Source organism: Mastigoproctus giganteus, chromosome 4 (genome assembly GCF_048544385.1).
Source record: "Mastigoproctus giganteus isolate SK-2022 chromosome 4, ASM4854438v1, whole genome shotgun sequence".
In the NCBI taxonomy this organism is placed as follows: domain Eukaryota; kingdom Metazoa; phylum Arthropoda; class Arachnida; order Uropygi; family Thelyphonidae; genus Mastigoproctus; species Mastigoproctus giganteus.
The window spans coordinates 107,143,198-107,165,691 of NC_143578.1; the positions used below are offsets into that span (position 1 = coordinate 107,143,198).

The 22,494-nt window shown below is 39.1% G+C and overlaps 1 protein-coding gene across 4 annotated transcripts in view; it reads left to right on the forward strand.

Moving 5' to 3' along the window:
* The window catches only part of LOC150086975 (serine/threonine-protein kinase ULK3-like), a 322,244-nt gene that overhangs the window by 287,707 nt on the left and 12,043 nt on the right, over window positions 1-22,494 (forward strand). For all 4 annotated transcript variants that reach the window (XM_090371719.1, XM_090371720.1, XM_090371718.1 and 1 more), the window contains 2 exons: window positions 441-481; window positions 22,207-22,336. In XM_090371719.1, the coding sequence (XP_090227845.1) occupies window positions 441-481; window positions 22,207-22,336 (171 nt within the window). The remainder of the gene's footprint in view (window positions 1-440; window positions 482-22,206; window positions 22,337-22,494) is intronic.

Sequence of the window (22,494 nt, forward strand, 5' to 3'; positions counted from 1 at the left end):
CAGTGGACTTAATTGTAAATCGTAAATTGTAAATTGTAAATCGACTCTCTGTAAATCATGAGTGTGGAAGGAGGTACATACAAAAGGAATCATTGCCCTTTCAGAACAAGGAACTTTCTTTTATATTACAATTCATTTTTAAATGGAACGGAATATACTTTGAAACATCAGTTGCAAACAAGATAAGGTTATCGACTTTTAATTTTTTTTTTTTTTTTTGTTATAATCATTTTGAAGGACCCAAACCTTTTCTTGAATTCATGCCAACTGGAGAATTGTTACAGCCCTGCATACGAGTGTGCAATAATTTGAAAGTTGTTGAAAAATGAAGAAAATGTTTATTTGAAGGCTAGGAGTTATCCCTTTTTATCCTCTGATTAAAATAATAGTGCTAGATATAAATTTTGTACTAACCTACAAAATACTTTCCTTATTTCCAGATGAACCACAAGGAAAAAGAAAAGATCTTTTGTATACAGAGGTATGCCGAATAATTTTCCTAAGTTTAAGATTATGCATCAAGTATGTAAATTTATTCTGGTAAAACAATTTTCTCCAACATTACAAACAGTGGATTTTAACCTTTTATGAGCCAATCATTTCATCATTGCAACTATGATCGGTTAATTCAAATTAATTCAGGGATCCAAAACAATGTAAGAAGGATGACCTAACATTTTAACCTGTATGACCTGACCTAACCAAGAACTGTTTTATTTTTGACTTCCCACAGGATAATTGGTATATGCCATTTATCCCATGCACCTTACTTTTCTTCAGGCTTAAAAAATGTTCCTAATAAAAAATCCTCTGTAATTTCCATATTGCTGATTCTATGAGATCACTAATAGTTTTTCCTCATTGTGAAGGGTTTTAATCAGTAAACATCAAAGTACCCATTCAATTTATAAGCTGAGTTGCATATTGGTGACCTCCCTGCATCTATTGCATAAGGGTCTGATCTGACATGTTCTTTTCTTCTTTGTATTTGCATATATGTAAAACTCCTTATCTTCTTTCTTTGTTGTCTTAAGTAGTGATTGCTGATACTCAGCCTTCAGCCCAACTCTTTCTATGATGCAGTTACAGATCACCTTATAACTGTTATATGCTTCAGTAGTTTTAATCACCTTATAATTGTACCCTTCCATCTTTTTTTCTCTGTTCACCCATTCTTATTCATCCACTTCAGCATTATGTGGCCCTGGATGCCAAGCAATTATCAGTCTGACTAATCAATTCAAAGCGATCATCTCTATAGCATGTGTAAAGCTAATTGATTCTGTTTTGTTTTAAACACAGTTTTCCTTATTTAGTTATATAGCATAGTTCTTACAAGAAGTAGAAGAGTTCCAGAAGGGAAATTCACCTTTCTGTTTTTTGTCAACCAAACTAACTCAGCCACTTGGTTATCATTGTGTCACTACTTCTCCCCCCCCCTGGAAGGCCTAGATACCTAGGTGAAAAGAGACATATTTCCAGGGCCAAAAAAGGAGCAAAATGACCTCCCCAAAACTTGCAGTCTAATTATCCTAACAGGATCTCTCACGAGATAGAAGACTAACTCATACAGTGCTAAATGTCAAAAATTGAACTGTTAAAATAATAGCTCCTCTTAAAATTTAAAAATACTTAGAAAATCTCATAGGATCTCCAAAAAACAACCAAATATCAGAGATCTGGCAACTTACATGTCGAGATCTCAGATGAATATCAGATTGTCACCAAAAATCACATCCTTTGGAGGACTATCCATTATTGTTTCCTCTCATGCTACTCTAAACAGCTCAAGGGGTGTGATAACTGAGAGAGATCTCATAAACCTCTCAGAAGAATTGAAAAATGAATTACAAGACCAGAGAATTAAATCATGTATTGGGGGCGGGGGGGTCAAAAAAGATTTGCATTCAGCCAGAAGTGGTTGTAGTAGAAAGATGAAATTTGTTTTTGTTGTTTGTTACCTTAAAATCTCTGTAGCAACCACGCAAATTTTGATTTCAATCTGTTCTTTTTTGTTTCCTTTGCAGCACGCAATGAAATTAACTGTCACAATGGATAAAGTGGAATACAGATCATTGATTCAGTTCTTCTTTGCTTTCGATGTTTTCCCTTTGTGCAAGGAAAACATCGAAACATCCACGATAAAATGGTCGCTGTTTACAGAGAAAACTTCCCAGGTTGCAATGATGATGAACATTGGTATAAATAATTCAAGTGTGGAAGAACCTCAGTACATGGTTAAGAAATCCCAAGACACCCAGAAACTGCCATAACAGAAGAGTGCGTGTTAGCATTAGCAGAGGCATATGATGCAAGAAAGCAAGCTTTCATCAGCCAAAAAAAAAAAAAAAAAAAAACTACCTCCCATTTCACCCCTCCATTCGTTCCAAATGACTATCCAATTCAGCCTTAAATTTATTTAGACTATCAAATTCCACAACAAAAGATAGAAGTCTGTTCCACCAATCAACTACCCGCTGGCTAAAGGCAAATTTCTGCACATCTATTCTACAGCTGTCTTTCCTCAATTTGAATCTGTGCCCCCTCAGGTTCATAATCTGAGCAAGGGGAAGAATCCCATTAGCATTCAGCTTGCTCAACCCATTCGAGGCCTTATACACCTCAATCAGATCACCTCGCAGGTGCCTATTCTCCAGGCGCTGCAATTTACAGAACTTAAGTCTTTCTTGGTAAGAGCACCCCTTTGTTCCCCTCATCAATGTTGCTGCCTTTCTTTGTACTCATTCTAGCAACTCTACATCCTTCCTAAAATGAGGCCTCCAGACCTGTACACAGTACTCTAGGTGTGGATTGACCATTGCCTTTAGCATTAGCATTAGTAGAGGCATTTGATGCAAGAAAGCAAGCTTATGCAGCATCAGCAAAAAAAAAAAAAAAAACCCCACTTCCACTTCACCCCTCTGTTCGTTCAAAATACCTGTCCAGCTGAGCCTTAAACTTATTTAGGCTATCTACCCCCACCACAAGGGATGGAAGTCTGTTCCACCAACCAACCACCCGCTGGCTAAAGGCAAATTTCCGCACGTCTATCCTACATCTGTCTTTCCTCAATTTGAATTTATGCCCTCTCAAGTGATTTTTCTGAGCTAGAGGAAGAATCCCATCAGCATTGAGCATGCTTAAACCATTCAAGGCTTTATACACCTCTATCAGATCACCTCGCTGGTGCCAAGTCTCCAGACACTGTAATTTGCAAAACTTAAGCCTTTCTTCGTAAGAGCACCCCTTTGTTCCATTCACTAATCTTGTTTCCCTTCTCTGTACTCGTTCCAGCAGCTCTACATCCTTCTTGAAATGAGGCCTCCAGACCTGCATACAGTACTCTAGGTGTGGCCTGACCATTGCCTTATAAAAGGGAATAATCACCTCCTTATCCCTGCTGGAAAAATTCCTGTATATCATTGACAATACTCCATGAGCTACTCTTGCAGCCCGTCTGCACTGCTCAGAGAACTTCATATCTGCCTGCACAACCACCCCCAAGTCCCTTTCATTCTCTACCACTGTCAGTGTAGTACCACAGAGTTGATACGTTGCTCTGGGGTTGCTGTTTCCCATGTGTAGTACTTTACATTTGTCAATGTTAAACTTCATTTGCCACCTCTCAGCCCATCTGCTCAACCTTTCCAGATCCTGTTGCAGCAGCATAGTGTCAGTAGTGTCCTTGACAACCCTGCCAACCTTTGTATCATCTGCAAACTTGGACATTAAGCTTGATATACCATCATCAATATCATTTATAAATACAGAAAACCATAATGGACCCAACACTGAGCCCTGAGGGACTCCACTAATAACATTAGTCCACGATGAGCAGTGTCCATTGATTACCACTCTCTGCCTTCTCCCCCTCAACCACCCCTTTATCCATAGCAGCAATTTGCCTCCAATGTCACACTGCTCCAATTTGTGTAGCAGTCTTCCATGTGCAACAGTATCAAAAGCCTTTCTAAGATTGCTTCTACAGGGATGGGATACACTTAAATAGAAAGGATGCAAGAATTTTTGCTGATGCTGTCGAGGCAGTGTTAGGTGGGTCGGAAAACTGCTAGTTGGGGGGGATACAAGGACTAATAGATTAACAGTAGCCACTGGCAGAGGTGGAAGTGATTCTTGCACTGCTTCTATTCAAATGAGCAGAAGTCTGAAAAACAAGATGCAGGATATTTCAGAGACTGCTGGAAGTCATTGCGTTACAAGTAAACACATGGGTTGTGTTAGGGTAGCTAAGAATAGAAACAGGTGCATGTATACCTGCGTGTACACCAATGCTAGGAGTTTGGTAAATAAATTTGATGAATTTGAGGTATTGCTCAAAACATCAAAGGCAGATATTGTTGGGATATCAGAGACGTGGTGTCACACAGATATAAGTAATGCGGAACTGGAATTTGGGGAATACAATGTATATAGAAAGGATAGACAGGACAGGAGGGGAGGAGGGGTTATGCTATTAATTAAGAAACACATAAAGTCAAAGGAAGTGAAGCCAGTTGACATCGATGGACAGGGCAGTGTCGAGTCAGTTTGGTGTGCATAGGGAAATCAAAATTGAGAGTAGGAGTGTGCTATAGGCCTAATGACTCTGATGAGTATAATAATATATTGTACAGGGAAATAGAGTGGGCCAGTAAATCAGAGAGTCTTATAATGGGGGATTTTAATTTCCCAGATATTGACTGGAATTTGTGGGTTGGTCACTCGCACACTAGCAAGGCTTTTGTGGATTTATTGGATGATTGTTTTCTACATCAGCATGTTCGTGAGGCAACAAGAGGGAGCAATACTCTTGATCTGATTATCAGTAGTGATTCTTCATGCATTAAGAACCTGCAGATAAATGAACCACTAGGTGGCAGTGATCACAGTGTGTTGAAGTGGGATTTACTCAAGGAGGTAACTACCATCAGAGGTAAAGGGAAGGGTTTTTGTTTTCGTAAAGGCGACTATGATGGTCTGAGACAGTATTTAAATTCTATACAGTGGGACCAACTGATGATGTTACCAACAGCAAACTCAAAATGGGAAGCATTCAAGGAACTAATCTTGGTGGCTACCAGGCTTTACATACCAACTAAGAAATATTGTTCAAGGTTTAGGCCTAAATGGTTGTCAGATGGACTAATGAGACATGTGGCAGAGAAGAAAAATGCATGGGATACATACAAATTAATGGGTGACGTGGAAGCCTATGATAGATATAAGTTGGTCTGTAACCAAGTCACAAAGGAGATTAGGCAGGCAAAGGCAGACTACGAAAAATCCTTGGCAAAGGATGCAAAGAAAAACAGAAAGGAGTTCTTTACATACTTGAACTCGAGAAGGAAAGGGATGAATCAGATTGGTCCACTGGATATTGATGGTTCAACAGTTGAGGATCCTGCTCAGGTGGCTAACAATCTAAACGAGTATTTTGCATCTACATTCACGCATGAGGAGTTATTCAGGAAGGAGAATGATGTAGGTAAAGTAAACATTGGCAGTGAGCTGGATGATTTTGTAATAACTGAGAGGAAAGTGGAGGAGAGATTGTTGAGGATAAACATAAGGAAGGCACCTGGGGTGGATGGGATCTATCCAGTTATATTAAAGGAGGCAGCAAAGGAAGTATGCAAACCCCTAGCCATAATTATGAGAGCTTCTTTGGACTCAGGGGAGGTACCCATAGACTGGAGATGTGCAAATGTAACCCCAATTCACAAAGGAGGATCAAAGGCTGATACAAGTAATTATAGACCTGTTAGTTTAACTTCTGTTCCAGGTAAATTAATGGAGGCACTGGTTAAAGAAGCACTGCAGGATCATCTAGACAAGAATTCAGTTATAGCTCAGACGCAGCATGGTTTTGTTAAGGGCAGGTCTTGCCTGACCAATTTGATTGGATACTATGATGTAGTCACAAAAGAACTGGATGCAGGGAATAACTTTGATATTATATATTTGGATTTTAGAAAGGCTTTTGATACTGTTGCACATGGAAGACTGCTGCACAAATTGAAGCAGTGTGGCATTGGAGGCAAATTGCTGCTATGGATAAGGGGATGGTTGAGTGGCAGAAGACAGAGAGTGGTAATCAATGGACACTGCTCAACGTGGACTAATGTTATTAGGGTTCAGTGTTGGGTCCATTGTTGTTTTCGGTGTTTATGAATGATATTGATGATGGGATATCAAGTTTAATGTCTAAGTTTGCAGATGATAAAAAGGTTGGCAGGGTCGTTAAGGACACTACTGACACTATGCTGCTGCAACAGGATCTGGAAAGGTTGAACAGATGGGCTGAGAGGTGGCAAATGAAGTTTAACATTGACAAATGTAAAGTACTACATATGGGTAACAGTAACCCCAGAGCAAGGTATCAACTCTGCGGTACTACACTGACAGTGGTGGAGAATGAAAAGGACCTGGGGGTAATTGTGCAGGCAGATATGAAGTTCTCTGAGCAGTGCAGACGAGCTGCAAGAGTAGCTCATTTTGTCTTGTCAATGATATACAGGAATTTTTCTAGCAGGGATAAGGAGGTGATTATTCCCTTGTATAAGGCAATGGTTAGGCCACATCTTGAGTACTGTATACAGGTCTGGAGGCCTCATTTCAAGAAGGATGTAGAGCTGCTGGAACGGGTACAGAGAAGGGCAACAAGATTAGTAAATGGAACAAAGGGTTGCTCTTACGAAGAAAGGCTTTGCAAATTACAGAGTCTGGAGACTAGGCACCGGTGAGGTGATCTGATAGAGGTGTATAAGGCTTTGAATGGTTTGAGCATGCTCAATGCCAATGGGATTCTTCATCTTTCTCAGAATAATCACCTCAGAGGGCATAAATTCAAATTGAGGAAGGACGGATGTCGGATAGATGTGCGGAAATTTGCCTTTGGCCAGCGGGTGGTTGGTTGGTGGAACCGACTTCCATCACTTGTTGTTGAAGTTGATAGCCTAAACAAATTTAAAGCTCAACTGGACAGGTATTTCGAACGAACGGAGGGGTGAAATGGGAGAGGGTTTTTTTTTTTTTTTTTTTTTTTTGGGCTGATGCTGAATAAGCTTGCTTTCTTGCATCATATGCCTCTACTAATGCTAATGCTAAAGATCCAAGTATATAATATCAAAGTTATTCCCTGCATCCAGTTCTTTTGTGACTGCATCATAGTATCCAATCAAGTTGGTCAGGCAAGACTTCCCCCTTAACAAAACCATGCTGTGCCTGAGCTATAACTGAAGTCTTGTCTAAATGATCCTGCATTGCTTCTTTAACCAGTGCCTCCATTAATTTTCCTGGAACAGAAGTTAAGCTCACAGGTCTATAATTACTTGTGTCAGCCTTTGATCCTCCTTTGTGAATTGGGGTCACATTTGCACAAATTTCAGTCTATGGGTACCTCCCCTGAGTCCAAGGAAGCTCTCATAATTATGGCTGAGGGTTTGCTTACTTCCTTTGCTGCCTCCTTTAATATAACTGGATAGATCCCATCCACCCCGGGTACCTTTATTGTGTTTATCTTCAACAGTTTCTCCTCCACTTTACTCCCAGTTATTTCAAGATTCTGTAGCTTACTGCTAGAGTTGAATACACCTCTGGCATTCCCCTTGCTGAATAACTCCTCATGTGTGAATGTCGATGCAAAATATTCATTTAGTTTGTTAGCTACCTGAGCAGGATCATCAACAGTTGACCCATCAATATCAAGTGGACCAATCTGATTCATCCCCTTCCTTCTAGAGTTTACATAAGTAAAGAACTCTTTGCTGTTTTTCTTTGCATCCCTTGCCAAGGATTTCTCGTAATCTGCCTTCGCCTGCCTAACCTCCTTTGTAACTTGGTTGCATATCAACTTGTATCTATCATAGGCTTCTGTGTCATGTGTTAATTTGTAAGTATCCCATGCATTTTTCTTCTCTGCCATATGCCTCATTAGTTCATCTGACATCCATTTTGGCCTAAACCTTGAACAATATTTCTTAGTTGGTATGTAAAGCCTAGTAGCTTCCAAGATAAGTTCTTTGAATGCTTCCCATTTTGAATTTGCTGTTGGTAACATCATCAGTTGGTCCCACTGTATAGAATTTAAATACTGTCTCAGTCCATCGTAGTCGCCTTTACGGAAGCAATAACCCTTCCCTTTACCCCTAATGGTAGTTACCTCTTTGAGTAAATCCCACTTCAGCACTGTGATCACTGCCACCTAGTGGTTCATTTATCTGCAGATTCTTAATGCATGAAGAATCACTGCTGATAATCAAATCAAGAGTATTACTCCCTCTAGTTGCATCACGAACATGCTGATGTAGAAAACAATCATCCAATAAATCCACAAAAGCCCTGCTAGTGTATGAGTAACCAGCCCCCAAATTCCAGTCAATATCTGGGAAATTAAAATCTCCCATTATAAGACTCTCTGATTTACTGGCCCACTCTATTTCCCTGTACAGTTCCTTATTATACTCATCAGAGTCATTAGGCCTATAGCAAACTCCTACTCTCAATTTTGATCTCCCAATGCTTATGTCACACCAAACTGACTCAACACTGCACTGTCCAGCGATGTCGACTGGCTTCACTTCCTTGGTTTTTATGTGTTTCTTAACTAATAGCATAACCTCCTCCCCCCTTCCTATCCTGTCTATCCTTTCTGTAGTCGTTGTACTCCCCAAATTGCAGTTCTGCATCCCTTATATCTGTGTGACACCACGTCTCTGATATCCCAACAATATCTGCCTTTGATGTTTTGAGCAATACCTCAAATTCATCAAATTTATTTACTAAACTCCTAGCATTGGTGTACACGCAAGTATACCTGCACCTGTTTCTATTCTTAGCTACCCTAACACAACCCATGTGTTTACTTGTACCGCAATGAAATACCATGCATCTTGTTTTTCAGGCTTCTGCTCATTCTAATAGAAGCAGTGCAAGAATCTCTTTCACCTCTGCCAGTGGCTACTGTCAATCTATTGGTCTTTGTCTCCCCCCAAGCTAGCAGTTTTCCGACCCACCTAACACTGCCTCGATAGCATCAGCAAATATTCTTGCACCCTTTCTATTTAAGTGTATCCCATCCCTGTAGAAGCAATCTCTCCTGTTAACAAGTACAGTCCAGGCTGAAAAAATTCTACCCCTTGAGCCTTGCACAATCTTTCCAGGGCCGAATTGATCGACAAGGCTCTCATCATATACTCCCTCCTATCGTGTCTGGGCAGAATTGCAGACACTTTCAAATTCAACCCTAATTCTCGGCTTTTGTTCAACAGTGACCTGTACTTGTTAAGTAATTCTGCCGGTCTCCTACTCTTAATATTATTAGTGCCAACGTGTACAACTATATCACCTTTTGTGCCCTTAAAAGATGATATTCGCTCTACAACTTCATCAACCTTTGCCCCTGGCAGACATACCCTGGTCCTGTTCCACCTATCTTTTTTACAAAGCATGTGCCCCGTTTCCCTCACAATAGAGTCACCAACACCACCAAGTCGCCTTGTATAACAAGATAATCACCTCCCTGTCCCTGCTAGCAAAATTCCTATATATCAATGACAAGACTCCATGACCTGCCCTGGCAGCCCATCTACACTGCTCAGCAAACTTCATATTTGACTGCACCATTACCACCAGGTCTTTTTCACTTTCCACTTCCCTGAGTGTAGTACCACACAGTTAGTACGTTTCTCTTGGGTTTTTGGTACCCATATGCAGTACTTTCCATTTGTCAATGTTAATCTTCAGTTGCCACTTCTCAGACCATTTGCTCAACTTATCTAGACCCAGTTGGAGTAGCATACTGTCTTTATTGTCATTAACAACTCTGCCAACCTTTGTATCATCTGCAAACTTGGACATTAAACCCGATATACCTTCATCAATATCATTGATAAATATACAAAAGAACAATGGGCCCAACACCGAACCCTGAGGAATTCCACTAATAACATTTGCCCATGAAGAGCAGAGTCTAGCGATTACCATCTCTATCGTCTCCCACTCAACCATCCCTTTATCCATTGTAGCAACTTAACCTTAATGCCATACCTCTCCAATCTATACAGCAGTCTTCCACGTGCAACAATATCAAAAGCTTTCCTGAAATCCAAGTATATATCAAAATTATTTTTGGCATTCAGTTCTTTTGTGACCACATCATAGTATCCAATCAAATTGGTGAAGACCTACCTTTAACAAAACTGCAGTCTTGTCTAGATGATCCTGCAATGCTTCTTTAACCAGTAATTTCATTATTTTCCCCGGAACACAAGTTAAACTAACAAGTCTATAGTTACTTGGAGTGGCAAGCTGTGAAAATTTTAACAATTGGTTCGCAGCTTTCCGACTTTCTATCGAGTAAATTTGATCGAAAGTGATGCCATCCGCGGCTTCCACCAGAGGTGCTTCCCACGCTCACACAACTAATAGTGTGATTGGAGAGTGTGGCAAATTTTTCGTGACCAGTATGATATCTCAAGTCTCAGTATGATGTCTCAAGGGGGGGGGGGAACAGATGGGGATTATTACCCCTTTAACCATGTGTATAAGTGAATGTGTAAAACATTCCTAGGTCTATCCAAAAAAAGAAAACTTAAAAACCTGGTCATCATGCCTCCCCTTACGATGATAACTGGATACGATATTGTTTGGAATTCTAACCTTTTAGAATTCTTGAATAGTATGACGTCACAATCATTTAGTAGGTGGCAGATGACTTTCATCAACCGGTGAAATACCACCACTTTGCTTATTGGAGGCTTGAAGTGGTGAAACCCATGTTTAGTCTCTAGAGCAAAGTTTCCGGCATCCCCCCCCCCATACTTCTCCTTCAACCCATGCACGGTACTAAGTACTATAGGTTTTGATACCTTTCGTGTTTGGGGTTTTCATAAAAAAAAAAAAAAAAAAATTCTTCCTAAAGTTACTACTGCAAGTAAGTATGACTGCTACAATACAAATACTTGTCAACAATTTCTTTTTTTCGTTTCGCATTTTCATTCCATTCCATTGCTAAATGCTCCCTAACAGCTGTGTATGCCGCTTCAACTGCAAGATTGGTACTTCAATCGACATTGTTTTCCAGAGACATTCGGCGCCTCCATAGCCAGGTGGGAAGGAGCAGCAGTGCGTAACACATGCTTCTTGATTAGACCGGGGTTCAATCCCATCACCACCAAATACGGAGGACGTGGAAAGGTCAGGGAATGACCACCGCATATTCCCGGAGCAATATGGCCTAAGTTGCTATTGCTCCTAAAAACCAAATAACAAACAAACAAACAAACCAGAGACATTTAGATATGTCACAATCGCAAGTATACATTACATCTCTTAATTTAGTTATCATAAATCCACTGTATCTTGTCTTCCAGAAATTATGAAAATTTCTGAATGATCAATAAAATATTTACAATAAAAAAGCTCTTTTATTTCGTAATCAATGTATACAAATCAAAATACCTAAAAGAAACACAATGGATGTTTCACATAAACCATCTACCACACATGCTTGGAATGCGTGCAACTTTCTTATTCATCTTTTTTTAACAACTAGGGAAATATAATGGATACATTTCTTTCTTTTTCATGATAAAATTTTAATATTGTGAATAACAAATAACATTAAATATTTCCCATATAACAAATAACATAAAAACTATCACAAAACATTCCACAATATGCAAACAAATACACAGACTAATAGATACTAAGGGATACACAGAGTAATAGATTAACAGTAGCCGCCGGCAGAGGTGAAAGTGATTCTTGCACTGCTTCTATTGGAATGAGCAGCAGCCTGGAAAACAAGGTGCAGGGGATTCTAGAGACAGCTGGGAGTCATTGCGGAACAAGAAAATACAGGGGCTGTGTTAGGGTAGCTAAGAATAGGAACAGGTGCATGTATATTTGCACGTACACCAATGCTAGGAGTTTGATAAATAAATTTGATGAATTTGAGGTGTTGGCCAAAACATCAAAGGCAGATATTATTAGGATAACAGAGAAGTGTTGTCACACAGATATAAGGAATGCAGAACTGGAATTTGGGGAGAACAATTTGTACAGGAAGGATAAACAGGATAGGAAGGGAGTAGATGCTATGCTATTGATTGACACATACAATCCAAGGAAGTACAGCAAGTCGATATGGCTGGAGAGTGCAGTGTCGAGTCAGTTTGGTGTGACATAAGCACTGGGAAAGAAAAATTGAGAATAGGAGTGTGTTATAAGCCTAATGACTATGATGAGTATAATAAGCAACTGTACAGAGAAATAGAGTGGGCCAATCAGACAGTCTTCTAATGGGGGGGGGGTTTAATTTCCCAGATATTGACTGGAATTTTTGGGTTGGTCACTCACACACTAGCCAGGCTTTTGTGAATTTAATGGAAGATTGTTTTCTACAGCATCATATTTGGGAGGCAACTAGAGGGAGTAATGCTCTTGATCTGATTATCGGTAGTGATTCTTCATGCATTAAGAATCTGCAAATAAAGGAACCACTAGGTGGCAGTGATTACAGTGTGCTGAAGTGGGATTTACTCAAAGAGGTAACTACCATCAGGGGTAAAGTGAAGGGTTTTTGCTTTAATTAAGGTGACTACTGAGGTTGGAGACAGTATTTAAATTCTACACAGTGGGACCAACTGTGTAGAGCAAATTCAAAGTGGGAAGCATTCAAAATATTAATCTTGGAAGCTACTAAGCGTTTCATACCAATTAAGAAATATTATTCAAGATTTAGGCCTAAATGGATGTCAGATGAACTAATTAGATTAGACAGGTGGCAGAGAAGAAAAATGTATGGGATACATATAAATTAACAGGTGACAAGTAAGGCTATGATAGATATAAGCTGGTCTGTAACCAAGCCACAAAGGAGGTTAGGCAAGTAAAGGCAGATTACAAGAAATCTTTGGCAAAGAAAAACAGAAAAGAGTTCTTTACTTATGTAAACTCTAGAAGGAAGGGGATGAATCAGATTGGCCCCTTGATATCAATGGTTCAACTGTTGATGATCCTGCTCAGGTAGCTAACAAACTAAATCAATATTTTGCATCTACATTCACACATGAAGAGTTATTATAAGAAGGATGTAGAGCTGTTGGAACGAGTACAGAGAAGGGCAACAAGGTTAGTGAATGGAACAAAGGGTTGCTCTTACGAGGCGCCTCCGTAGCCAGGTGGGCAGGAGCAGAAGTGCGTAGCACACGCTTCTTGATTAGACCGGGGTTCGAGCCCGTGACCACCAAATACGGAGGATGCGGAAAGGTCAGGGAATGACCACCGCATATCCCCGGAGCAATATGGCCTTAGTTGCTAATGCTCCTAAAAACCAAATAACAACAATAACAACAGCTCTTACGAAGAAAGGCTTAAGTTTTGCAAATTACAGTGTCTGGAGACTAGGCACCTGCGAGGTGACCTGATTGAGGTGTATAAAGCCTTCAATGGTTTGAGCATGCTCTGTGCTGATGGGATTCTTCCTCTTGCTCAGAATAATTGCATAAATTCAAATTGAGAAAAGACATTTGTAGGATAGATGTGCGGAAGTTTCCCTTTAGCCAGCAGGTGGTTGATTGCTGGAACAAACTTCCATCTGTTGTTGTTGTAGAAGTTGATAGCTTAAATAGATTCAAGGCAGAACTAGACAGACATATTTGGAGGGAGTGGATGGGTGAAATGAGAAGGGTGCTTTTTTTTTTTTTTTGGCTGATGCTACATAAGCTTGCTTTACTAATGTTAAATATTACATAAAAAACAAACTTTCTAGAAAAAGTACACAAAAATCACAGATTACATGAAAAAAAATTATTACACAAATACTCAAGAAAAATTTACCCAACCCGCAATTGCCATCTGCAAGCTACAAGTTGTTCATCATGGCCCAAACACACAATCCATCTTTATAGTTTCCACATCAAGTTCTTTAGCAATCATCCTTAAGTTGTGCTGGTTTTTTGGAGATTGGTGATAATTTTTTTTTTAAAATTATTGCCTGTATGCCATTATATTTTATAACATTTTCTACACAGTGAAAGCCTCGACGAAATCTGCAAAATCTGCCAACATTTCAACTTTATAAAGTTTGTATATCTTAGTTGTTCTCTCAATCCCCCCCCCCTTACATTGCTACTGTCACTAGTTCTTTGAATATTGTGCAAAATGGCGGAATCGTGCAGATATTCAGCTACTGTGACCACGTAAACATAGAGGGGAGAAATTTACTGGAAGTCATGGACACTCACTTTTCCAAAAAACATGTGCCTGTTTGTTGGAATAAAGGGGAATCACAATGCAAAGTGATCAGAGGCTATTATCCATGTCGGGTTTTTTCTTAATCCCCTGGCTGGCTATGGAAAGCATATTGACAAGCATGACTTCTCGGTATGCAACTACATAGGTTTTACGGACACCACTAACATTGTGAAATGGTAATCCATTTCATCCTTAATTCACGCTTTCTAATTGCCTAAAGGCCAGAGGTGAGAACAATGCATACAAAGTTGTCTCTCCTAATCTGTTCATTACATGGAAATTTTCTTTGTTCAACAGAAACCATTTTAAATGAATTTACAAAGGGAATTCAAAAAAATTCGCTATAAAGAAGTTGGTTAAATAGAGGTCCGACTGTAATTAAATCAAAATTGAAGCAATTTTAAAATACATAACTGATCGATTGCGCCAGTAAAATGCAGGAGTGGGGCCCTGCTCGTCCCACCATAGTTTTGCACTGGATACTCAATAATTGAATTCAGCATTTCGTTTGTAAAATAAATAATAGTCTCAACAATGGGCATGCAAATTTTCAAAAAAAATAACAATGGGCTCTCACAAGCTCACTACTAGTTACTTGTCATAGGCGCCTCCGTAGCCAGGTGGGAAGGAGCAGCAGTGCGTAGCACACGCTTCTTGATTAGACTGAGGTTCGAGCCCGTCACCAAATATGGAGGATGCGGAAAGGTCAGGGAATGACCACCGCATATCTCGGAGCAATATGGCCTTAGTTGCTAATGCTTCTAAAAACCAAATAACAAACTTGTCACCTTTTGAACCCCTTTTTTGAATTGGTGATACATTTGCACACCTCGAGCCCATGGGGACCTCCCCTCTGTCCAAGGAAGCTCTCATAATTATGGCTAAGGGTTTGCTTACTTCCTTTGCTACCTCCTTTAATGGGGCCTCCATAGCCAGGTGGGCAGGAGCAGTAGTGCATAGCACATGCTTCTTGATTAGACTGGGGTTGAAGCCCGTGACCACCAAATACGGAGGATGCGGAAAGGTTGGGAATGACCACGGCATATCCCTGGAGCAATATGGCCTTAGTTGCTAATGCTCCTAAAAACCAAATAATAACAACCATCATCAGTTGATCCCACTTTAGGTTTAAGTTAGGTTACATGTACAGAATTTAAAAACTGTCTGAGACCCCTGTAATCACCTTTACAAAAGCAAAAGCCCTTGCCTTTAGCCTTGATGGTAGTTACATCTTTAAGCAATTCCCACAACAGTACATTGTGATCACTGTCACCCAGTGGTTCCTTTATCTGCAAATTCTTAATGCATGAATTAGAGAATCAGGTCAAGAGTATTACTCCCTCTGGTTGCCTCTCGAACATGTCTCTGTAGAAAACAGTCATCCAATAAATCCAAAAGTCTTGCTAGTGTGCGAGTGACCAATCCACAAGTTCCAGTCAAATCTGGAAAGTTAAAATCCCCCATTATAAGACATTCTGATTTACTGGCCCACTCTATTTCTCTGCACAATTGCTCATTATACTCATCAGATTCATTAGGCCTATAACACACACCTACTCTCATTTTCCCTTTCCCAGTGCTTATGTCACAACAGACTCAACATTGCATTGTCAACCAACATCAATTGGATGCACTTCCTTAGATTTTATGTGTTTCTTAACTAACAGCATATTTCTGTACTCCCCAGATTCCAATTCTGCACTGCTTATCTCTGTGTGACCTCATGTCTCTGATATCCCAACAATATTTGCCTTTGATGTCTTGACTAGCAATTCAAGCTCATCAAATTTTTTAACTATACTCCTAGCATTGGTGTACATGCAAGTATACATGCACCTGTTTCTACTCTTAGTTACCCTAACACAGCCCATGTATTTACTTGTTCCACTGACTCCCAGCAGTCCTGGAAATCTCTATTGCCTTGCTTTCTAGGCTGCTGCTCATTCTAATAGAAGCAGTGCAAGAATCACTTTTGCCTCTGCCTGTGGCTACTGCTAACCTTTTAGTCTGTGTATTCCCCCAAGCTAACAGTTTTCCAACCCACCTAACATTGCCTCGATAGCATCAGCGCATATTCTTGCTCCCTTCCAAACAGATAAATTTCAGACTGGGCTTGGTTACTTTTGGAAACCGTATCCTTTCCTAGAAAAACAGTTAACTCACCAATCACTATTCCATATACTAATATTTATAAAAATTATTCAGAAAGCACTGCCCTGATTCTGCACATATTGACTCAGCATATATGGAAATCTAAGAAAAAAGCTCACCAAGAAGATCCAGTATTTGACCTCTTAGCATAGGAAGAGATGGACGCAGGAAAACCATACTTCCCAAAAAAGAACAAATATGATTGCCATAAATCATCAGCTGCTCGGAAACAAACTGAGAGCTACATTAAATCTAAATGATGCCCAGTTTCCTTCTTTGGGACTGTAGAGGATATTGTAGAAACCTCGTGGGTGGTAGATGACTTTCATCAACCAGTGAAATACCACCACTTTGCTTATTGGAGGCTTGAAGTGGTGAAACCCATGTTTAGTCTCTAGAGCAAAGTTTCCGGTACCCCCCTCCCCCCATACTTCTCCTTCAACCCATGCATGGTACTAAGTACTATAGGTTTTGATACCTTTCGTGTTGGGGTTTTCATAAAAAAAAAAAAAAAAACCTTAACGACATTTGGGAGCTTCTTGTATGCCAATAGTTGCCATTGTCTTAAAAAACTAACTTTATAACATATGTTACTGTATCAGTTAAGCATCATGTCACCTACAGATAAGATCCATGTCCCTCATGTGACTAATTCTGCTCACGGAGGCACTACAATTCTAATAAGCTCCGATGATCCATTCCAACTGTTAATGCTACAAACAAATCTACATGCTGTGGCCACTCAAATATCCTTCCATTTTGCTCTTACCATTATCTCCTTATGCAGGTTGTTTCAAAAGTGATGGTCAGTAATTTAAAGGTGAACTGTACAGATTACAATATGCCAAAAAAAGCTTAGTAAACATGGGTCCTTAAGTGAATTGTTTTTGAGATATTGCACATTTTTAGTTGGGATCCACCACTGACATGGTGAATTGTACAGAGTTGGGATCCACCACTGACTTGTTTGTTTAGGTTAGGGTATGCTATGCTCATTCTCTCTGTTTCCCCACTCTCTCTCTGAGACGTAGCAGGCATACTAGTACTTGTCAAAGGATAGTCAACATGGAAAGAGGTTACAGCAACGAAGAATATGCAGCCATGCCCTTCATGTATGGTAAAGCCAATGGCAGTGCACTCGAAGCTCCACGTTTCTACCAAGAAGCATTTCCCTGGCGAATGCAGCCCAACAGCCTCACATCCATCGGGGTACATCAACGCCTTAGAGAAAATGGGCGCTTCACACATGGAGTACGAGCAAGTAGGGTCAGAAGCATAACACCTGATGTTGAGGAAAGGGTGATCCTGTAACAAGTAACATCTGTAAAATCCTGTGGTGTTGAAACCAAAATTTAAAAATGTATTATCTTCTGTTTAATAAAACCACCCTTAGCAAAGGATTCACAGCTTTTTGCTAAACTAGTACTCCCATAGTCAGTGGTGGATCTTGACAGAAAATGTGCATTATCTTAAAAACGGTTCATTTTCAGCCCGATGTTCACTGGGACTTTTTTTGTTTATTTTCGTTTTTACTTTTCACCTTTAAATTATTGATCATCATTTTTGAAACAACCTGTATATCTTCCCCTAATCAAGACATCTCTTAAGAGTGATCTTGAAGGTCTTGTATCTTAACACCCTCCTTCCTTCTGCATGGGAGATTTTAACGTATGTTTAATGTATCATATGTCTTATCACCCTATAAACTGGAGATAAGACACACGATACGGGGTGATAAGACCCTCAAATCGAAATGAAGTCACACATGCAAGACTAAGGGTAGATCAAACCTACACACCTTACTCACTTTTGCCTTATCTCTGCCTCAGATCCACTTTCCTGTCCAAACTGTCATACTCATCTCATAATCCAACTATCATCTATCTATAACAGAGTATGGCAAACCATATTCTTATTAAGCCCAAATCACTCCAACTTTGAAATGGATTTTAGACAGCAGATCTAATATCAGTGTATTTTCACTTTTCTAAAAAAGATACAATGCTATGACAAAATTTGATGCTAAATCCTATGCAACAAAAATATATTACCTAAAATGGCACCTGTTACTCTCTACCATTGTTTGCTGCATAATGGCCAAAAACATCGGCATTTTGCTTGTAATTTTTATGACAAATGTGCACACACACAACTTTTGTAATGTCACCATTCTATAATTCACCTATATTTGCCCTTTTGACAGTTTCCTCCCAGCAGCTGTACAGTATCTTGGAATCTGATAGCTCCCATCTCTTACCTTTAAAAAGTGAGACCATGTCCACTGTAGCACTCCCTTCTAAGGTTTCCTGTACTGTCTATCCTACTCTCTGGATCATGAGTGATGATCAGGTCCAGAATACCCTCCCCCCCTAGTACTTTCACTTATAACATTAGCATTAGTCGTGACATATGATGCAAAAAAGCAGGCTTATACAGCATCAGCTGAAATAAAAAATACTTCCCATTTCACCAATAGTTTTAGTTCTTCCTTGAATTTATTTAAGCTATCAACATCCACAAAAACAGATGGAAGTTTGTTCCAGCAATCAACCACTTGCTGGCTAAAGTTACACCTATTCTGCATCCGTCCTTACTCAAGTTGAATTTGTGCCCCTTTGTGTGTCGCCTGAGAAAGAGGAAGAATCCCATCGGCACTGAACTTGCTCAATCCATTCAAAACTGTAAACACCTTAATCAGATCACCTCGCAAGCCGTCTCCATACGCTGCCATTTGCAGAACAGAAGCTCTTTCTTGTTAAGAGAACCCCCTTTATTCCCCTCACCAATCTTGTTGCCCTTCTCTGTATTCATTCCAGCAGCTCTATATCCTTCCTAAAGACCTGTATGCAGTACTCAAGATGTAGCCTAACCATTGCCTTATACAATGGGATAATAACCTCCTTATCTCTGCTAGCAAAATTCTTGTATATCACTGACAAAACCCCGTGAGCTATTCTGGTAGACTGTCTGTGCTGCTCTCTGAGAACTTCATATCTGACTCAAGAATTACCCCCAAGTTTTTTTCATTTTCCACTACCCTGAGTGTAGTACTACACACTTAATAAAATACTCTGTGGTAACTGCTAACCACATACAGCATTTTGCATTTGTCGTTGTTAGACTTCAGTTGCCATTGAAAAACCGTCATTGGCAATTACTGTCATTAACCAACCTGCCAACCTTTATATCATCTGCAAACTTGAACATTAAGTATGATATGCCTTTGTCAATATCACTGATAAATATAGAAAATAACAATGGGTCCAAGACTGAACCCAGAGGGACTCCATTAATAATATTTGGCCATAAAGAGAAGTGCCCAACGGTTACCACTCTCTGTCTTCTCCGGTTCAACCATCCCTTTATTCATAGCAACAATTGTACTGCAGTCTTTTATGTGCAGCAGTATCAAAAGCTTTCCTGAAACCCAAGTATATGATAACAAAATTATTTTTTTGCATCCAATTCTTTTGTGACCACATTGTTTTGTAGTATCCAATCAGATTGGACATACAAGATTTCCCCTTAACAAAACCATTCTGTGTCTGAAGTATAACTGCAGTCTTGTCTATATGATCCTGCATTATTTCTTTAACCGGTGACTCCATTGTTTTTCCTGGAACAGAAGTTAAACTATCAGGTTTGAAATTACTTGTGTCACCCTTTGATCCCCCTTTGTGAATTGGAGATACATTTGCACATCTTCAGTCCATGAGGACCTCCCTTGAATCTAAGGATAATTATGGCTAAGGGTTTGCTTACTTCCTTTGTTGCCTCCCTTAATATAACTGGATAGATCCTATCCCCCCCCTCCAGGTGCCTTTCTTATATTTAACTTCAACAATTTCTCCTCCACTTTGCTCTCAGTTATTACAAAATCATTTTAGCTCCCTGCTAAAGTGTGATAAACCTCTGGCCTCCCCTAAAGAATTCCTCATGTGTGAATGTCGATCAAAATACTCATTCAGTTTATCAGCAACTTGAGCACAATCGTCAACAGTTGAACTATCGATATAAAGTGGGCCAATCTGATTCATCACTTCCTTCCTTCCTTCCTCCTTTCTTCTATAAAAACAGCAATGACAGCTAAATTTGCATCCTCTGCCAAAGATTTCTCGTAATTTGCCTAACCTCCTTTGTGACTTGATTACAGACCAGTTTATATCTACCATAGGCTTCTGCATTGCCAGACAATTTATATGCATCCCATGCATTTGTCTTCTCTGCCACATCTCATTAGTTCATCTGACATCCATATTATAAATAACAATCATGTCAGTCAGTTTAAAAATTTTTCCCTTGTGATGAATTTCCCTCCCAGTTATTCTAATCAATAAGAAGCCAATTGAAATTCCCCATAACAAGGCACTCGCTCATCTTCATCCAGTCCATCTGCATTTAGAGGCTCTCATCATCTCTTCCATCTTCTGGTCAGTATCATACCCAGATTCTCGTTTTGATTTGCATACTACTAACTCATGCCATACATTCAGTACTGGCTTGCATTTGACCTGAACCTGGACATGTTCTTTCATGCACAGCATCTTTTGACAAGTATCCTTCCTTTTCTATTTGCCTTCAAGATACAATCATAATACTTATGCACTTTTGTTGTTTGAGTAACCATGTAGGTATTATCATCCCCAATTAACTATTTTTATCCACTTTTTCAAAATTGAAATGTTAAAACCGTAGACAAAGCAGTATTAGGAAAAAAACAATCAACAGACAAACAAGTTTACTAAGTTAGGTGATAATTGGCATATATAATTAAATATAAAACTAAAAGTGTAATGAAACCTCTATTCCACTGAGGCCCATTTCAGGGAAAAACCTAACTGTTTGCCTGAGAATGTTTCTAAGATACGTTCCATGTATTTATATGTTTTTATACATTCTTTCATGGTATTAATTTTACATTTCTGTAAAGAAAGCTTTTAACATATTCATGGTGGGTTACATATCATACGTTTAATGTGTTTAACATTGCATTCTAAAGAAATTTTTAATTTTTTGATGGAGACTAATATTAATTTTTTGCCATATTTTCATGTAAACTAAGTATTATTTTTATGTGGATCCCAAAGAATACATACGTGTATTCCCGTTTTTCAAGGTAATGTCAAGTATGCTTCAAATAATGTTTCAAAGTATGCTACAAATTTTCCAATAAGTGCTGCCACTTCTTAACTGCATTTCTAATTAATTGTATACACAGTTTATAATAGATGTCAGCACAAAAATAGATTTTAAAATTAGATAAGGAAATCGCACCTGTCAGTCAATGTTGTCCAATTTTGGCCTACAAAATCCAGAAGTTAATGAAATTGAATCAAGCAATGCATGAATAGATGTAAAAGATAGAAGAATTACATCAGAAAAAAAGTAATAAGTTTTTTCACGATTTTTAAAAATTCTGATTTGATTTTTTAAATAATTGCACTCTATTGTTGGGCAACACATTAAGTTTTAAAAGCATTTATGTACAGAGTTTTAATTTTTATGAATTTGTCAACAGATGTTTGAAAACCCTGTCAGCTCAGGTACAGTGCTACTACTGTCAAGCCCCATTAAAGTTTAAATCATAGCACCTAGCCATGATTGCTGCAGTTCACATTATTAATGTGGCCAGGTCTGATTACTACTGAATGATACTTGCATTAGATAACTGGTCTGTTTATAGTGCCAGTCTGGTGTATTATTTATAGCAGTGACAGTGTTTGAATTTCAGTTTCAAATGAGTCTAAAATGTTATTGTAATGTTATCTGTGATTTTACATTTTATACATTTTTCAGGTAGACAAATGGATGAAGAAGGCAGAGGATCTGAAGTCTTACATGTCTGTTAAGAAATTACAGAAACAGGAGGTTCTCAAATCTTTATCCAGGAATGATTCTAATTCTTCATTCTCTACAGAAAGTTTAAGTATGGAATGCATTTCTTAATTTTCATATTCCAATATAGGGATCACATCAAGACAATTTGGTGAAAGACAATTGGTGGCTATGACAATTCGGTGAATTCTTTGGGAGAATTTAGTGTATGGCAAAGCAAGACAGAAAATGCAAACTTTTAACGTGCCA